Here is an 18,759-nt window from a genome sequence, read left to right as displayed (position 1 = left end):
TTCTGCTTCAGAGTGTATGTGTACATTTGTGCATGTACGTACACCTGTGCACGTTATTTAAATGTTTTCCTTACAGAAAGCTTCCTACTGACAATACAAGCTAGCAATTATCTACCAATTGTGATGAACACATTCGTTAACCCAAAGTTTACATAAGTTCATCTTAACAGGACTAATATAATAGGTCAAAACAGAACTAGGCTTAAATAAGGCAAAAGCTTTTGCTTGCATCTCACTTTGTTACTTCTCTAACCTTCTCCGCACAAATAGTTTTGCTCTTATAAAGGTCTGTAATGCTAAACCTGAAAGCATTTTTAAGGGTTGGGTTCTGATGTCTTCTTCCAAGGTCACACGATCAGATGTAAAAAAAAAAAAAACATGACTGTGCCTACGTAATACTCAGACATTTATGTCTGTGTAAATTAATGCACCTAGGGATAATGGAAAATATACCAGGAACACTTAGTTGTAAGAATATATTGGAACAGTTTTAAATGTTAATTTCAGTTCCAGCACACTAACCTTTTCTACTCTGTCTTATATTCCTCTTTGCTACAGGAAAAGAAGGCATAAAAAAAAAATCAACTTTGGTTTGTTACAAATTTAGAAACTCATTTTATCCCAGTTAATTACTTTAATTACCTGAGTCTCCCTGACATGACTTCAAGTTCAGTCTGCATGATGTCTCCTACTCTAGTCAGCAGAAACACTAAGCTAGTTCTAAGGGGAAAAAAGAAAGGAAAAAGTCAGGTTAGAAAACAGGTGAGAGCTCAGTAATAACTGGTTTTTTTATGTCATAGTGACTTAAGTTTCCACACTACCAGGAAGTAAAACCGTTTTGCTTAAATACTTATAGAAAAAAGCATAAATGCCACACAACACTCATTAGAAATATAGAATTTATTAACTCTTTACATTAAGACAGCAACATATTGCAACCTTGAACGTGCCATTTGTATCATAGATGACTTACAGATCCTCTGTTTACAGCTGTAGCTATTGCTAGCCCAGAAATGTTTTACTGAATTGGAGTGGCTCTTTAAACCTTGTAGTCATTAGCAGCAGTTTTGGCGGAAGGGTAGTCCTGAAAATCCACTTCAAGAAAATACATCTGTCAAAGCCTATGTTATCCAGCTGCATACTGCATCCTTATACTTTGTGGTCTAAAGAAACCAACTTTGACAGCAGTAGTGGACTACCAGATCGAGGATTTTCCCCTTCCCTTCAGAAACAGTTTTCAGTAAAGGCAATTCCATGTTGTAAGGCCACCAAATTCCTCGTGGTTTTTGAACTGCACTTTTGGCAAGGCAAGCTCCTTTCCTATCCTTCAAGTTCCACAGTCCTTGTTCCCCTTTCCCCTTGCACATCCAGGTGCAAGCCAACAAAAGCAGTCAGTGTTACAGTTCTGACATCATCCTAAAACATTTAAGAAACCCGCAACTAGAAAAGTCGGAGCAACAGAAAATTGGTTAAAGCTTCAAAGACCCACAAACAAGAAATATCTGCACAACCAGTGCCCTGACATTACTCGGTGTACTTCCCTTTATTCTTCCAAGCACAGGAAAAAGGTGGTGTTGGTTTTTTTTAACCCCTTTAGTCTTTTAACTCCTCATGTGTTCTACAGGAGAATACAAGGACTTACAGTGCCTTATTGCACAAAAATTCAGAGGAACAAGGAAATAAAAAGAGATGAGGAGACACTGCTGTTAGCAGGCTCTGCACCAGCCATAAAGAGAATATGCATACACAAAAGAGATCTTGTTGCTTTGTTTTTGTGTTAATTAAAAAAAGAAAAATGCTATTCCTGCTAAGGCTGGTTGCATAATACTTGTTTCTAAGATCCACCTTTCAGTCTGACTCTGTTCCTGCAGGCAGACTTCCTTGTGATCCATTTCTCACTAACATCTTGCTGTAGTTTTTCTGTTGTTCTTCCTTGAAACTATCTTTGACTTTTGCTCGTTTCAGACCTCCATCCCTGCAACAGAGCAAGAGAAAAGAGTAAGCCATCATGTTTGTTTGCTGGGTTTTTTGTTTGTTTGTTTTAAACACTCTGCCAAACCACATGTTACATCAACTAACTTAACTCTAGTCTTAACATCCAACATCTCGGAGATATTTCTTAATTTCTACACTGTGTTTTTTCTTTGTTTCTTTAAACAGGGATTAACTTAAGCCTTAATGCATATGTAGTCCAAGTGTAGAGCTCATTTAAAGCAGTCTGATTTGGTGTTGCCAGCAGGTTCCAACAAGAATATGTCTTTGCCTACTTGAGGCACTATTTCCTATGGCCAGATAGCCTCATAGCTGAATCAGTTCACCCATTCTCCACTGCTTCTTTTATTCATGTACATGCATGTGACCGTTGAAGTTAATCCCTTGTATTCTTCCAGGTAAAATGAAGTTAGGTGCACGTCTCAGTCAAAAATATTAAACAACTAACAAAAGTCTACAAGTTCAAGTAGTCCATATTAACAAGGATGCTATCACTCACCAGGGAAGTTCAGTCAGTCCCCCTTGGCGAGCAATGGCTGACCTTACTCGGTTGGCAAACTGAACAGCATCTTCTCCTTCCTTTGAGCATTTTAAGTTGAATCAAAACAGAGAGAAGTAAATTCAAACAGATCTCCATCACACTCATCTGCTTCAAATTAACTCTGTACAAAGTAATCCCACCCTCCTTATGCCAATGTAACCTTAGGTTTCTGTAGGATAAACATTTAGCTCATTTTTCTCCTGAGTATTATTGAAGTTAAAGGAAATCTAGCTCCAAAAGGATGGATTCGTAGAGGGGATAAGGTCTTCAGCTACAAATGCATCATTAATTGCAGCTTGCATTAGTAGCAATGCCGTCACGTACAGCAGTATATTTTAAACTATTCTTTGTATTTTTAGTACAATGCTGGTAGTATCAAACTGCAATCTACATCCAGCAGAGAGCTTTTCCAGATGTATTGAAGTGTTAAGAGGATAAGTCTAATCACTTATCAAACTAACCACCAATAAAAGCCCTGTATAAAACCAGTCTGAAGACACGGAGTGGACAGGGGTTTTGGAGAAGAAAACAAAGAGACACAGTGATGATCTTACCTTTCTAACCATTGGTGGCATGTACCACACGTGGCAAACAATGGCCCAGCTGGTCATTATTCGCAGCAGGTAGCTGACAATGTTGTACTTGCTGCTGTTCCAGAACGCATCTCCAAATTGAGGATCATACTGCAAAGGATCACAGAAATATGAAAGATGAAAACACCCTTTCCCCCAACAAGCCACCACAGCCTCTCTTAAATGCAAGGTGGATGCTTTCAGTCACAGGCCAGACTCATTCCAGTCACTTGCAAGCCAGGAGTCAACCACAGCAGGTGGCCAGTCATCAAGAGTTATTGTACTTTTGATTAGCAGCTCTGAGACAGCTTCCCCACCACCCTGACAAAAACAGCCACCAAATTATTTTCAAGTTCAGCAGCTAGATACTTCCTCATACCTTGATTGCAACAGGATAGATTGTCCCTCCTATTTCAAAGCTTCCCTTCTTGAACATCATCACAGATGTATTGTTTATACAGGTGCCTGTCCAGAAGATAAGGTTAGTATTTCACACAGCCTACCACATTTCAGTAGCAGCAGCAAGGAGGAGCAAATGCAGGCCCTTATGGGTAAGTTAAGCACCTCTCTTCTGCTTGCTTTCCTTCCTTCACTTATAATCAACCTGCTGAACGAAGCCACAGCATGTATGAGAGAAAAATCTCAAGGCTAAGGTTAGATTTGTAGCACAGCGAATAAATATTCACAGGGCAAAATAAACCATCTTCTCATTATTCAGCCGAGAGATCCAACAGGCAGGGCAGTATTGCACTGCCTTGAGGTAATCTTACATAAAAGATGAATAAAACAAGAAAGCTAATCCAGAGGTGAAAATTCATTAGGGTACCACAAGTCACAAGAAAAAAAGCAGTAGTGAACCTATGCAGAACTGGAGGAAAAACAAACAGTTCAGTTTCTTACCTTCTGGGAAAATTAAGATTGGAAGCTTGTTCTTTTCTGCCACATGTTCCCTGAGTCTGTAGAAGCAAAAGGTGAAGTTAAAAACAGCTTTTTTTCCCCACTCTTCTTTTCCCAGGCAGATACATCAGGTTACTGAACGCATTTGTAAGAAATTAAAACTGTTTACTGGACACAAATTTCTATCTTCCATTCTGTTTGCAATAAATCTGAAGTGTTGTGCAGAGTCCTTTATGCTCTAGGCAAATTATTCAGATTAGTTTTACACTGAAGCAACACTTCTCCTGTATGTTACCGTATTAATGACTGTCAGGAAATCAACCAACGTTAGGTCATGCCAATTGACTCCAAACAAACTCAATTTGCAAGAAGTGGCTTACAACAGGAAAAGAAAACCTTCACGGGCTCTGCCTTACTTGTTGGCAAGACTTTTTCAGACAGATACTCCTCCCCATACCCACCTCCACATCAGCAAGCAAAGATTATTATTTCTAGCAGTTCCCTTCTAGAGATAACCTGTTATAGAAATTCCACTTTATAAATAGAATTCAAGTCAATTTAAAGTTCCAAAACTTATGACTAAATCAATAGACAAGTAGCTGTTAGGATAGTAATTTCCCAGATCTGATACTTTGTTGTTGCCACTTGCAGCTCAGATATTACTAGAACCCTTGCACCTGAACCTTCATCCTTCCAAGCACTTCTCTATGACTTAGGAACCATTTATTTTGACCACTGTACCAAAGCCCACACCAACAAGCACCTTCACATCATTCTGAATAAACCTTATCAGTGGACACCATTTCTTAACCCACTACAAGAACAGCATTCTGCTTCATCTCAGCCTACACTAAATTGCAGTTACAGGTGACTACGATTAGGGTTTATAAGTAGCAGTCCCCATTTGGAGTAAAGGTAATTGCACACGACAAGAGATGGCACTCGAGCAAATCAGTCTTTTGTCCTCACAGGATCCTGAAGTCTAATTAAAGTTCCCCATTTCCCACTGAACCTCACTGCCTGCTTGCGCTTCTGTCTTTCCACAGACATAACTCCTAACATGGGTCTCTTCAAAGCTTACTCCCTAACTCGGGATCTTCAACTGCAGAACGATTGTTCAGAGGTGGTCTATCAAGCACTAGAGGGTACCAGAGTTGCGACATTAGTGCAATTTCCCATTCCAACTCACACCTCACCTTTTTGTCACTAGATGGCGGTCTTTAATTTCCGAGCGCTCAAACCAGACATGAGGACAGGCCTTCACGGTGGCTCTCTGAATAATTCCCATCAGTCCACCATGAACTTGGCCAACCTGCAGGCCCAGTGAAACATATCAGCATACGAGACCCCTAGGAAAAAAATGTTTCCTTTCCTGCATCCTCAACAGATTAGGGCATACTTTAAATCACATCTCAGGAATGAGCAGGGTAAACAAAAAGTTATTACAGCACATTCACTTGAAAGGATCTACAGGCACGTAAGAAAGCCTCTCAAGTATTTCAAACAGAGCCTGAATTGACATTTCCAGAGCAACTTCATCAACATGCAACTTGTAGTCAGACTTCAACATACTTTGTGTTTTTCCCCAGTGACTTGCGCTTAAGGTAACCTTATGCATCAACTTTGAAAGCTAAAAAACAAAAAACTGAACTCATGAACCAATATTCCAGTCTTTCCTTTTCCCATTTTTCCTGTCATCCCATCTCCTCATACCATTGCATAGCATCCATCATTGGTCAAAATGATCGTATCTATCGGCGATGTGTGGTTGGCAACGCAAATGCCTCCTTTCTGAGGTTTGTTCTCCCTGCAATTGCACAATTTGTTGTTAGACTACTAGTGCACTGAGGACCACATTAAGCACGCAGTTCTGTAAAGCTGTCATTTAAATCACTGCCTAGCATGATATAAACCTGTGGTTCAGGAACGAAATGCCCTCCTCTCCACACACCTCCCCCCACTTCCTAATGGAATGCTCATAAACAAAGAGGCATAAACACAGTTTTGCAGCCATAACATTAGCTTACGCACTTGTTATGGTAATGGATAGTTCCAGACAGAGCTCTCACAAGGATCCGGGAGCATGTAAGGTGCACCAGTTCACTCAGATAGTTTTTCAGACTGTAAGAGAAGACACAGGCATTTGGAGCATGCTGGAAAGCAGCTAGACATGTGGGGTAAGTTCTCTAGCCTACTCAACGTAACTCAGCTAAAAGATTTTCCTGGAACTCTGGTGTAGAAGGACTATTCCCAGGTCTACCACTCATGACAGCAGCTATGCCAAGAGGCACATCACGTCCTTGGTCTCATTTATCTAGGAAAGGCACATGTCAGACTGCTTTCTAAATCCCAGAACACTTTAAAAAAAAAATGAGTACTCCGAGTGAGTATTTAGCACAAGAGCAAGAAAGGCCACATCAAAGCACTAGCCTCAGTGTCAAACATATCAAGCAGCCACCCTCAGCAAGGCAGCATTTTTGTGGGTAGAGCAGACTATCAGTAGCCCATGACATGTAAAACCTGTCCAGTCTCAATCTTGAGTACTTTGCACTGATGCAAGGCTACAAAACTGGTAGTTTGATCCTCACAGAGACAGCACTCACCTGCTGTTCGGCAGCTGTCCTACCACTGTTGTCCCCACAATCATTGAGGTAATCCCAATGGCAGCAAGAGTAAAGCTACAGAGAAACAGACATTAAAGCCAAGTAAGAAGTTTGATTTATTTCAGTATAACACTGCAGTGTAAAGCGAACTCCAACATTCAATTATTCTGCAGATCCTTCACACAGTCAGTTCTCCAACTCGCTATTAATTCCCTGACACACGATGCTCAAAACCAAACTAAGGCAGCAGCATCAGATGCCCTGACACATGCAGTGTTGCAAGTTTAACACTGACATTTTGTGACTGCACAGTTCACATTTGTAATATATGCAACTTAGGGAAAGCATTCCAAAAAGAGATAATCACTTGACCTCATATACAGTCCTCAGAGCACAAGATAAATGTTCTGAATGGCTTCTTAACCACTCAGAGGGGAGTTTAAGCCACTTGGTCTTCTGTATCTGCCAATTTTAACTTGGCTTGAAAAAACCAGGGAGGAGCACATGTATGTGATTCCTAACCAACAAAACCCCTCTGCAGCCACAAGCTTACCGGAGTGGCAGAAGGAAGCAGTACCGCACTATAACCCCAATGACCCACACAACAGTGAGCCTCAGGCTGACGTAGTGGAAATTGACATTAGTCCTTGTGAGGAGATTCCAGGAGACCAGCTCTTCCGAGGAAAACCTCTGGGTGACTTCATCTTCCACAATGGCCTCAAACCCTTTTCTGCAGAAATAGAATATGTCGGAGAATTGGAACTCCATTCGATGCAGACCTGCAATTTCTTTCTCCATAGGCGTTTCATCTCTTTCAATGATACCTTAAGGAAGAAAAGGGTGACCATATCAAGAAAGAAGTTTATAAATTCATCTTTCAATGCACTGCTTTACCTCAGGATACAAATCTATTGTCAGAACTGGACAGCGAGATCAGATGGGTAGCTGAACACCACACATCCTTCTCTTAAGACATGCTCTACTGCTATCTGCCAAGCCTAGACCAAGACAGTGTTGTGACCTCTGTGCAAAGACCAGCTCTGAACCAAATGCACCAGCTTGCCTTCACATCAGTCTTTTCTATGTGTACATACAGGTCCACATGATTTTCATTCCATTTGCACCAAAATAAGAAAAATAATCCCCAAAACACAAATAAGTTGGAGGATAGTGAACGTAATAGTCTATCACTAACAGTTGCATTTCAGTTTAATTCTGCCTATGCGATGCTTAGCAGTAGAAAAGAAACATGGAATGGTCAGAATTGCAATGCAAATAGCAATTATTTTTTCCTACTGATTTTTTGTTTGTTTGTTTCTTTACAGCTCACTAGTACAAACTGTGCAGGGTTTAATTTCCCACAAATTCCCAAAGAAGCCACGCCAGCAGAAGAACTCCAGAAATATATTACAACTGACAGGGGAATTCTTTGTATTGCACTGTATCATGCATGTGTGTGAACACAAGAAGGAGCTCCAAGAGATGCCTAACAAATCACTAACGTAAATACTGAATAAAGCATCCAAGAAAGACATCACAACAAACAAGCAAACTCCTAGCACCCTCAGCTCTAAGTTTTGCAGCTACAGCTTGCTATTTCATCTAGACCAGCACATTTTCCTATCACTAGCCTATAAATACAAGCAAATGAACATGGCACACCTAAACATGCACATGTTCTTCTGTATCCAAATTATACAAACAAAGCACCACGTTCAGCAGCATGAGTTACTTCTGTGTAGTGTTTTAAACAGAGCAGAGCTCTATTTTGTGTCTCATTCCTTCTTTTTCAGACAGTCCCTTAGAAGTGTCAGCTACTACAACTCCAAGCTGCAGGCAAGACAGCCCAGCCTTTTGCTCCACCCAGCTGCTGGGGTGGGAGAAAAGCCACAGCCAACAAAAAGGCCAGTGAGAGAGACTCCAGCACCCAGCCCACTAGTAACATCCCATGCACTGGTTCCCAGAACCCAGAAAGCTCAGCCAAGCAGCCACCTCCCCAGCTGAGGCTTCTAGGCTCTAACTGCCATGAGCTCTGACACAAAGCTCAAGTTGAGCATGCTGCTGGCACACCACAACTGTAACCTTTCCTCACCAGCCTGCACAGTCATCATCATGCCCCTGTGCACAAGCTGCCTCTAGGACAAGGTACTCCAAGCGGGACCTGAATGTATTATGATCAGAACTAAGCACATGATAAGTCATACACTTAGCCTGCTTGTAATCAGAAGATAGTATTTAACAGCCTTTAATCCCTTGGCCATAAGCAGAGCTCAGTTTACCAGAGGTAGCTGAAAGACAGCATTAGACAGGAGTACAGCAAAAATCTCTTTCAACAACAGCACACCACAGCTACTATATTATTCAGCATGATAATGCAAGCCCTGGGCCTTGCAGCTCTCACACACTGGTTAGCTGATTATGCAAGCCTCAAACTTCACACTATCTGCTATTTACATTACTTGCATGTGTCTTCTAGTAGATGCCATTTGAGTGACTTAGTGTTTTGGTGTTTTCATACCCATCAACTTGAAGAGGATTGCCTTTTGACCAGCCAGCACTTACAATGACAGCTCAAAGCTGTCTCCTCAGAAGCTCTGAGCCCAGATCTAGCCTTTAAATACCTGCTTGGCCAAGAGCTCTAATACTGGGACCAGCACAGAAGCACACTGCCCTCTAAACATTAAACACAAGTTTAACGAACCCAGCTAATTCCTTACTTAGCAAGAACCAGCCAATATCTTTCTTGGGACTGCTCCTCACACATGAGATCTGACCACCACTTTTGCTAACAGATATGAAATACACAGGATTTTGGTACTGGAGAGAAAGGCAGTTTCTACTTGGTCACCTTCTCAGTTTTATATCAAGAGACCAGGCGAGATTACAGTCTAAGGTATTTGAGTAAGCACATTGTTCCTCTGCCAGTAAAAATCAGTCCTTGCATGTGCGATGTTCCCTTCCCTCCTGACGCACCTCCCAGTGAGGACTGGGCTGTCAGGACAAACAGGAGAGGTACTGTACATTCCCCACGTCAGCCAGCACTGAACACACACATGCCTACACACATGCAGACCCCTACCTTTACCCCATTTTAATCAGCCACTCAACAATTCATTATCAGCAGAAATTTCTCCTCCCTCAGTAAATATTGCATAACACAATCAGGCCTTTGCCTGCTTGCACTCTGATATCTCAGCAAATGCCTATGCAGGATTGATAGACCTTCACCTGCCCCAGTCACCAAGAAGCCTCATCCACGTACAGGAATCTAATAAGTCACTCACTGTGCTTAAAAACAAAAAAAAACACAAAGTATTACAGAGAAAACAGTTTGGTAAGAGAGAACAAATATCTGCCCTGCTTCCTGTACCTCCTCAAAAAAGCAGCTCAGAGCAACATGCACTAAGTCCTCTCTCCCTAGTTTTCCTTTCTTTTCTAGGAAAAAAAAACTTATGTGCCTCCACAATCAAACTTACAGGAAGGACAGTGCTCTCTCTGATTGTGCAACTAGAGCAGCACAGTCACATCTTCCACGCTCTCAGTGATCCAAGACATGATGGGACACATCATCTTCACATGAAGGATGAGTCTCACACTGTGCTTCACTGATTCTATGGAGCATAAAGCAGCTGAAAAAATGTGAGGGAAACCACTATCCCCATTTTTGCCCCTCAAAAACAATCTTCAAAACACTTGTGACGTAGAAAAAATAGTTTTTCTCCAGCCACAACAAAAGTTAAGTTAGAAGTCCAATTCTGACCTGTGTTAAGAACTGCTGTGCAGTACCTCCAGTTTACTGCTACAACTGCCAACTGATAGCTGGATCTGCTACCATCAAAGCCTGTTTCAGGCCCAGCATGAAGACAGCACAATAATCAGCATTTCCACTATTGGATGCTACTTTGTAGAAGGAACGCAATTAATCAATTCTGCAGTTCAGTCCCCATTACTGTACAACAAACTCATCAGCTAACAGGTAGAACCAGGTAACAGCTCACTTGTCTACTAAAGGACAAACTCCTGCTTCCAGCTCTGCTGCCAGGCAAAGAGAGAGACAGAGAAAATGCTGAGCCTGAAGCAGTCAAGAAAATAGAGCAAACCACAGTGAAACAAAGGCAGTTGGTTCCAGGACTGAACGCAGAGCTACACTCACTGCATACACAGTTCCCAGATCCTCTTGAGGCCAACTGTGACCCAGAACAAGCTACCATGACACATGCACTGTATGGGATAAGATACAGTTGTTGTGTTTGTTGTTTTTTCTTTAAAAAAAAAAAGATCATGTTATTTCAAAATTAGGCTAAAGGAAGAAATATGAAGCAACTACTCAGCTGTCTTTCTTCAAAAAAGAGCAGAAAGAAGCTTATCTGGCAAACAGTGAACTAACTCAAGGGACCAACACTCAACACCAGCACACTAATTAACAGAAAAAGTGTTAACTCCATATGCATCCAGTAGTCTTCCAGTAGCAATGAGCTTGTGAAACACAGTCCACTATGCAGTCAGATGTACTCAGATATTACTAAATGTACCCTGATGCTCTCAAGATATGGAGTTGGCAAGCAGCCTTGCAAGCTGTGACCTAAACGCAGCTTTCAAGACAAAAGCAAGTTCATATTGCAACTCCTATTTCCCCTCTGCAGGAACAGATAATGTGCTAGTAGTATTGCAAAATAATCAGGCATATTGTAATTTTCCAGCTCTTCTGCTATTTCTCTCTCTTGAACTCAAACACGCTTTCCCATTTGAAAAGGGCTCAGTCTGTCTACTGTGTGTGGCAGGTCAGCCTTAACAATATGATCTTACTCCAAGTTCTTACCATTAGCAGCAGGAATCTTCAGCATCTGTGGCTGTGGCTTTTTGACGCCTTTTTCTATCCGTATAGTGGCCCACTGTTGAAAAGAAAGAACACATTTATTGTTCAAATGTGGTACTCACTTAACAAGTCTCCTGCAAAGCAGCACCAAAAGCAGGTTGTAATTTTCAAACAGCCTCTTCACCAGATAATAATCACTGGTATACCTAAAACCACCTATATGCTATCCCTCTGAAGAAATGCTGCTGAATATGTTTAATAACACAAATCACCACACAGGTACAGTCAGCACTTTCTGACTCTGCTTGCCAGTCTTCAGAGAACCAACACAGAGCCTGTGTCATTTCAGGCACAGAGCCACCACCTGTCACTAGGCAGCTCCTGGAGCTGAGCTGCACAGCAGCTCCTGATGAGCACATAGCACAATGCAACTCATTCTACCAGTGCTGTTTCACTGTACTGAACTACAAAAAACAACTGTAATGAACTACAGCTGGATAAGTCCAAGTAAGGCCTGAACATGCCAGCTCACCAGGGTTAACCTGTTGTCTTTTACCACGTGGTTTGGGAAAAGGAGACAGAAGGAGGGGAGGAAGCATATCCCTATTGCAAGTTTAACTTATTCTTGGTCTTTCTTGATCTTCAGCTCAGACAGTTCTGTGCAGTGCTGTGCAACAGCCCTTCTGCTTACATCAGGATCCGTTTTTATCAGGTTGACCACGGCAAGCCCTTGGCTGCCCTGGAGCAGCCCTTCTGCCCTGGATCCTCTCCTTCTCCACACAGCTACTTTCCAATGGAAAAAAAGTCTGGCCAAAGAGGACTGGTTTAGCAGCTTATTCTGAAGGTAACTGTTTCAGTTCCTTCCCCATGAGACCTTACCTTATTTATAGAAAAGCTATTACAGTAAGCACTTCCAAAAAACACTGATCTGCCAGAAGTTACTCATATGGAAAAAAATGCAGGTATTCTGCTGTTCAGACCTCCACAGCTCCAGCAGCAATGCCATACTGGTTCACAGTACAGAAATGGGCTGAATTAACCAATGCAGAAGGGACTCGGAGCAAGGTGGGACAGGCGGAAGTCACAGGACATCCTGTCTCACTAAATCATAACCTTCCCTGACAACAGGACTGCTTCTTCTCTCAGTTCTTCCACAGCTGAGGCACAGTTCCAGGAACTATATTACTTCTAGGAGTAGCTCTGTACCTTCCGGCTACGCACCATCCTTGGCAGTGCTATGCCTGTAAAATGCCTGTAAAGTCCAAAACGAAGCATTACACCTCTATTTCCACATTTCTTCAACTAACCAGAATTAAGGATGCAGGGAGAACTGCAAATACTCACAGACCAGACATGAACCAGAGGTTTTAACCCAGCATAAGCAGGCAAGTCACTTACTGCATACAAGAGGAAAAACATATAGGGCTACTGGCCACAGGTACACATGCTCTCACTGAAGAGGAGTTCTCATTCACCAAGCCCTCCTCAAGTCTTCAAAACCTCATGCTGGCCCACTCTTGCTTTGCACAACCAGGGAAAAGAGCTTCTCCGGAAATCAGAAAAAAATGCACCTCTCCCTTCAGATGATTCTCATCACAAAAATCCTGTGGTTACGAGCCCAGCCCACACCAGAAAGTGTCAGAAAGTTTGAGCTCAAGCAAGCACAAGGCAGCAACTTGAGGATACAAGCTATTGAGACACAGCTATGCAATACTCAGAAGTTTGCAACATGCTAACATATAGCAATATCCTTTGACACTTCACTTAGCAAAGCGAGTAGTGGACTTTTCCCCTTAAGCACATAGAACCCGCAGGGTCACGTAAGCCCACTAACCCACTTTCTACCACCTAGATGTTTTTATTCATCTCCCTCAGAAGACGTGTGCTTCCCATTCTGGCAGTCTACAGGTTCATCTAACTTCAGTAAGCTGCAGTATCCTCAAAGTAGAACTTGAGGGGCAAAGGGAAAGACCAGATAGGACTGTTCTCTTTGCCCTCCAGTAGTGCCTTGCCAGCAGACAGGCACACAGCCACAGCACAGCACCAGTACGTTGAATAGACAGTGTCCAGGGACAGCTGCCTTGCACTCCAGCAGGGGAGAACTGAGGCAACTTTTGCTGCCAGCTCTCCCAGGAAAGCGAGGCACACTTCAGAAAGCCATCCAGCCACATCAGGCCGTCTCCCTTTCTGCTTCCTTTCTTACACAGGAGACTTTGGGCACTTATCAGGGCACAGGTCTACCAGCTGCTGCTGCAAACAAGTTAAAAATCCTCTTAGCTCTTTCTCCCACGTCTGTCAAACTTCCAAAGACCAGGCACGTGCCAGCAACCAAGCAGCAAGACTTGATTCTAATTCAAGTTTACTTTATGCAATCATGCCACTTATCCTCAGGCACTTGAAATAAAACATTGGCTTTGACAACACTTCTGACTTTGATCAAGTGAGAAGCTTGTTTGTATCCAACTTGGAAAACAAGAAACACCACGCGCAGCTACGTGATTCATTTTCCTTCCTCCTCGCCAGCTGGTGACCTGCACCATCCACTGCCATTTCAGCTGCTTCCTACCCTAATGCCCAGCTTCACACCACAAAGAGCTCTCACTACATAATCTGATTCACCTCAAAGAGGGGAAAATATCATGTCTGTGTACTGGAGATCAAAATGCGTCCTGAAACTCCAGTACAGGCTCAGTTTTCTTTAGCAGATGAGTGGAAAGTCACACGGCAGGTTTCATGGACATGCTGTAGTAACACTGATGTGAGTGCAGGTGCTGAGCAGGCAGCCCGAGGTGCCAGGAGCACACCTAAGCCTTCACCCGAGAACCAATTTTGGGAAGGAGCATAAAACACCAGATTCTTCTATGTTAAAAATAAGTTGTGCCTCTTGAGTTACCCACTGAACTAGTGCGTAAAGCCAGAAATCAGCACAGTGACAAAGCATGCAAACACCACAGATCCAACTCAGTAATGATGCTGTTTGTGCTGCTCAGGGCTAAGTAGCTTGCACGCTTTAGTCACACACACCAGACTGAAGATACCATGCTGCATCTCACCAGGAAAGAATAACCTTTCCTTGAGAACATCCCCCACCTCATCCTGATAGGAAGGGCTTTGAAGTTTCCAACACCTGAGAAAAACCACACCACACAGCAAGCCAACAGCCTATACGAGATAGTTAAGGGATGTACAGGGGTTATACAGCATTCAGGAAAGGTCCAATTCGATTTCAGTTGCAAAAAAAAAAAAAAAAACCTGCAGAAGATTTCCAAAGCCACATATCTGCACACAGATTGCTACATACAAAGTCAAATGCAAAACATGTTTTCATGAAAGCAATCAGAAAAGATCATTTGTGAGAATCAGTCAAGCCAGTTCAGAATACAATGTGGATTTCCCCTGTTTCCCTAATAAATGGAGCTTTTCTTCTATCAGCTTGGAATAGCATCTCTGCTTTTAGGAGCCACTGTCACTGATTACTGAAAAGGGAGATTACCAAACTACTGAAGCTGACTGAAATCTTAGTTATAACAGCATAAGATATGCTGCTGTTCCTCTACTTAAAGAGGTCATGCTCAGCACAAAAGCTGGCATGCTAGTTTAGGTGATCACTCCTTCCTGGAGGCCTTCCAAACCTCAACAGCAGAGAGGTTTCAGAGTACCTCCCACACAATGGGAAGCAGGAAAATCTATGTAAATGAAAACAGCAATGAAAAAAAGGAGCAGTCATTTCACAGGGAGGGTTAAAGGTTCTCTGTGGTTATCCACGTTATCTTTTCCTCACCCTTGTGAGATGTCTCTGTCATTGCCTCTGAAAAGGACAACACAGTCCAGCTTTACAGGAAAGCAAACAGGGAATCTGCAACAAAAATGTCAAGTAGCTTTTTTTTTTTTTTTTAAAACACCAGTTCAATGCAATATAACTTCAAGTCAAGGTGTGACTAGAGCTGCTGCTATTTGTGATGCTACTTAGCAGCAGCATCAGAAATGGTGGCACTCATGTGCTATGAGGTGGGAGCAGTTTCAGGTCAGTGTTGCTGACCAGGAAGATGCTGTATTAATAACTGATGCAACTCCCAGTAGAGGGTAACCCCAGCTCTAGTAACCCAACCTGCAAACAAGCAGCCTTCATTATTAAAACTGTTGAAACCACCCATAAGGACCTGCACAGGACTGGGGCAGCTGAGGAACTTAATAAACACAGCAAAGGAATTTAAAATTACGTAGCAGATGGCTAAAACACTGCTCCAAAAGCTATTTCTGGCCTGTCATCAAGGGTGCACCATCCCCATCAGATTCATCTTCTGCTTTCCAATAACTTCTGCTCCTTCAGAGCTGTCCTCTCAACTCAGTTCTCCACCCAACAACTCACAAATGACAACAACTACAGAGATACAAAAAACCTTCAACAACACTGTTAGTCATCACTAATCATCACTAGTCAGTAAAGCTTGCTTAAAGAAGTCAACCAATTCAACATGAATCAGCAGAAAACCCACAGTGATTCACAGATTTATAGGCTACGTATTTCCCCCTTTCCTCCCTCACCCTTACACTTAGAACCACAGCTCCTAATCCCGATGGTGATATGAGGGGCCAAACTGATGCCTGGAGTGCTGGGGAAGTAACACATCCACATGGCAAGGACCAACTGTTTGACCAAGGCATCAATGCATCCTCATTGCCCCAGGGTATATTCTCAACTTTAGTCCTTTCAAGTTGTCAAAGTGACCTCTAAAGCAAGCACCTTCACTTCATAACTACCAAATACAGTTGCACCCTTGCTCAGTGAAAGTGCATTTCCTGCCTGGTAGCATAATAAGCTATTAGAAATTGCTTCTGTTACCAGGGGCCATTGTTAATCCCAGGTAGATCAGTTACATAATATTAACACACCTACTACTCCAAGCATCTGCTGAGCATTACCACACTCTGGGAGAAAAAAAAAAAAAAGACAAGAAAAGCTTTCTCTGCTACTCAAAAGCCCCAGAGCTGGAAAGCTTTGATGGAAGGGAGCACATGACTGAGACCAGGAAGGAAAGATGCACAAAATTAAAAACTGGAAGCAATCTGGGGGTCTTGAAAACCAACAGGGAGAGCTGTCACACTGTGATAGATGACAGGAGGCAGTTTCCATCATTTCAACAATAAGAAAGATTTCTGTGGCAAGTGATTCCACAAGCATCAGCACAGCTGGGCAGCATGAAGTACTCCTCATAGGAGTTATCAGCTGCCAGAGAAGCTTTCATAGCAGTTATCCAACATTTGAACTACATGCTAACACTGTGCCAGAGATTGTTCTCATCATACTGGAAGGGAAGCCACAGAGAAGAAAGCGAGCTGTTTTCTCTCAATTTGGCAAAGCAATTCAGAAGCATACTGTTTCTTTACATACTGTGACAAACACAGCAGAGGAAGATTTTCTGATAACAAGTAGGCTACCAGCACTCTTCTGATATAAGGATAGCTGCTCGTGGCCTTCCACTGTTCTCACCTTCTCATACTGAGAAACAAATACGTATTTATGCACTCTGTATAAGGCTGGTCATCCCTAGTACAATATTCTGGGTTCAATCAATGCAGCACAACAGAAGTACATCCTCAACACTGCTGTCTTGTATGCGTTTAGAATAAAGCTTCTTGCTGAGGCAGCTCAGCACAGAGAAAAAGTCATTGTGCACCAACTGATCTCTCTTGTCAGTAGTATCAGACCACAAGAGCACAAGAACGCTTTGTTCTTTAGACAAGCTTTTCCTCTCTTTTGGGGCCATGCTTGCAGTATGGGAAATAAGCATCACCCCTCCTGAGTTAAGGAGTTAAGTAATCAGATCTATTAGCAGACAAAAACGCTATCTCAAGTCCAGCATTATTCTCATCTTGCTCCATACTACAACTTCAGTGAAAACTGCACTTTACAGGCTCACATTTGTCTGCCACGTTACACCTGAGAGTGGATTAGCAGATGCACTGCACACTTCAGACTCTCCTATTACTTGGTCCCCAGACTCCAGTGTCCAAAATGACAGAGCTAGGCCCTTACAACCGACTAGTTCTAACCAAGTACATATGTTACCTGACAATATAAGCCATGAATTCAGCAGCACAGTCACCACACCCTCCCACTGAGCCAAGTGAGAATCATACAACACCAAAGCAAACTCCATACTCCACAGTCACCACTGCAGCAATAGTTCCTTCAACGCAGCCCATCAAAGAGACAACAGAGGCTGCAGATGTGCAAAGTGCTCTGCAGGCCCAAGATCCCACCACCACCCTGGCAAAGGTGAGGGGTGGGCTGTGAGATTCAAGGTTGGAAGCTGGAAAGGAAGCTGTCAAGAGAGCCACTGAGCCGCAAGGAGTCTCACTTGTCTGAGACTGCAGCATCCAATGACTCAACACAGCCACTGCTCAGCAGGAAACCCACAGACTGAATTCAGCAGCCGAAGAAGTTTCAGGCAGCGTGGCTGCACAAAGCTAAGAGCTATATATTCACCACATTCCACTGTTAATGTTGTTTGAGGCATGGAAAAAGTCAGATGCCTCAGTACCTATCCCCAAGGGCTCTTGCAGGTGCTACCTGGAGCTGGCTCTGTGACAAGCTGCTGAGCAAGGCGTATTTGCGAGCCAAGGAACGGAAGATATTTCTCAACAGGCCAGCTGTGAGACGTTCTCTCCATGCGAGCATTCTGTGGGAGACAATAATCCGCGTCTCAAGCTCACCCTGTTCCATCGAAGCAGGACGAGTCGTTCCACTCAGGAAACGAAGCAGAGCCCGATGAGGCCGGCTCTTCACCTCAGAACCCTTCCCATCTTGGGAACGGCTGCTCGCCGCACTACGCAAGAATAAATCTACCTCAGACCCCAGAAAGCACTTCAAATACGCTCGCTCCCACCTCAAGCCTCGAAACGTGCCCGCGCCAGACACACCGAAGCGCTGCCGCCGAAGAACGAGACGAAACGAGGCGGCACCGCACGGCCGCGGGCCGCCCACAGCCCACCATGGCGTACCCGGGCCCCCCGCCCGCGCAGCGCGACCCCGGGGCGACCAAGGACGGGCGGGCCGCCTACCTCCAGCGTCCTCACCAGCACCCACATGTAGGCCTCGGAGATGCCCAGCGAGACGCCCAGCGCCGAGGGCAGCACGATGAGGGCGAACACCAGCGACAACCACGCCGCGCCCAGCGACACCGCCAGCGAGCCCAGCTCCTCCATGGCGCCCAGCGCCCGCCGGCACCTCCAGCACTGACACTACCGCCGCCCTAAGGCCCCAAGGCCCTGCGGCCCGCCCCCGGCTCCGCGCCGCACCGCCCCCTCCGCCCGGCGCGGGCACCTCGCTGCCGC

The 18,759-nt window shown here is 43.7% G+C and overlaps 1 protein-coding gene across 2 annotated transcripts; it reads right to left on the bottom strand.

Annotated features, from left to right (window-relative positions):
• Positions 1–641: 641 nt before the first annotated feature.
• LOC136048813 (glycerol-3-phosphate acyltransferase 3) lies at positions 642–18,688 on the bottom strand. 2 transcript variants are annotated; one of them, XM_065736646.1, is made up of 13 exons: positions 18,487–18,688; positions 11,425–11,497; positions 7,159–7,429; positions 6,606–6,680; positions 6,034–6,123; positions 5,716–5,809; positions 5,199–5,314; positions 4,006–4,061; positions 3,485–3,570; positions 3,088–3,216; positions 2,492–2,571; positions 1,846–1,975; positions 642–720 (listed from the first exon to the last, which is right to left on the bottom strand). In XM_065736646.1, the coding sequence occupies exons 1-12, from the start codon at positions 18,628–18,630 to the stop codon at positions 1,849–1,851; spliced, it is 1,341 nt and encodes a 446-aa protein (XP_065592718.1). In that variant the 5' UTR covers positions 18,631–18,688; the 3' UTR covers positions 642–720; positions 1,846–1,848. The 2 variants fall into 2 exon arrangements, with proteins under 2 accessions (XP_065592718.1, XP_065592717.1); XM_065736645.1 differs by lacking the exon at positions 642–720 and having other exon boundaries at positions 883–1,975.
• Positions 18,689–18,759: the final 71 nt, after the last annotated feature.

Source organism: Cyrtonyx montezumae, unplaced genomic scaffold (assembly GCF_038088225.1).
Source record: "Cyrtonyx montezumae isolate F1298 unplaced genomic scaffold, pur_monq_1.0 scaffold_2, whole genome shotgun sequence".
Taxonomy (NCBI): domain Eukaryota; kingdom Metazoa; phylum Chordata; class Aves; order Galliformes; family Odontophoridae; genus Cyrtonyx; species Cyrtonyx montezumae.
Note: the sequence above shows the minus strand (reverse complement) of the source record. Positions and strands in the feature narration are given on the sequence as shown.

Excerpts from the sequence above, each read along its gene's own strand:
- LOC136048813 (XM_065736646.1), bottom strand. The coding sequence starts at position 18,630 with ATGGAGGAGCTGGGCTCGCTGGCGGTGTCGCTGGGCGCGGCGTGGTTG. Across the intron at positions 5,315-5,715 it reads ATGATGGATGCTATGCAATG|GTTGGCCAAGTTCATGGTGG; the intron begins GTATGAGGAGAT and ends CTGGGCCTGCAG. Across the intron at positions 2,572-3,087 it reads TGCCACCAATGGTTAGAAAG|GAAGGAGAAGATGCTGTTCA; the intron begins GTAAGATCATCA and ends AAATGCTCAAAG.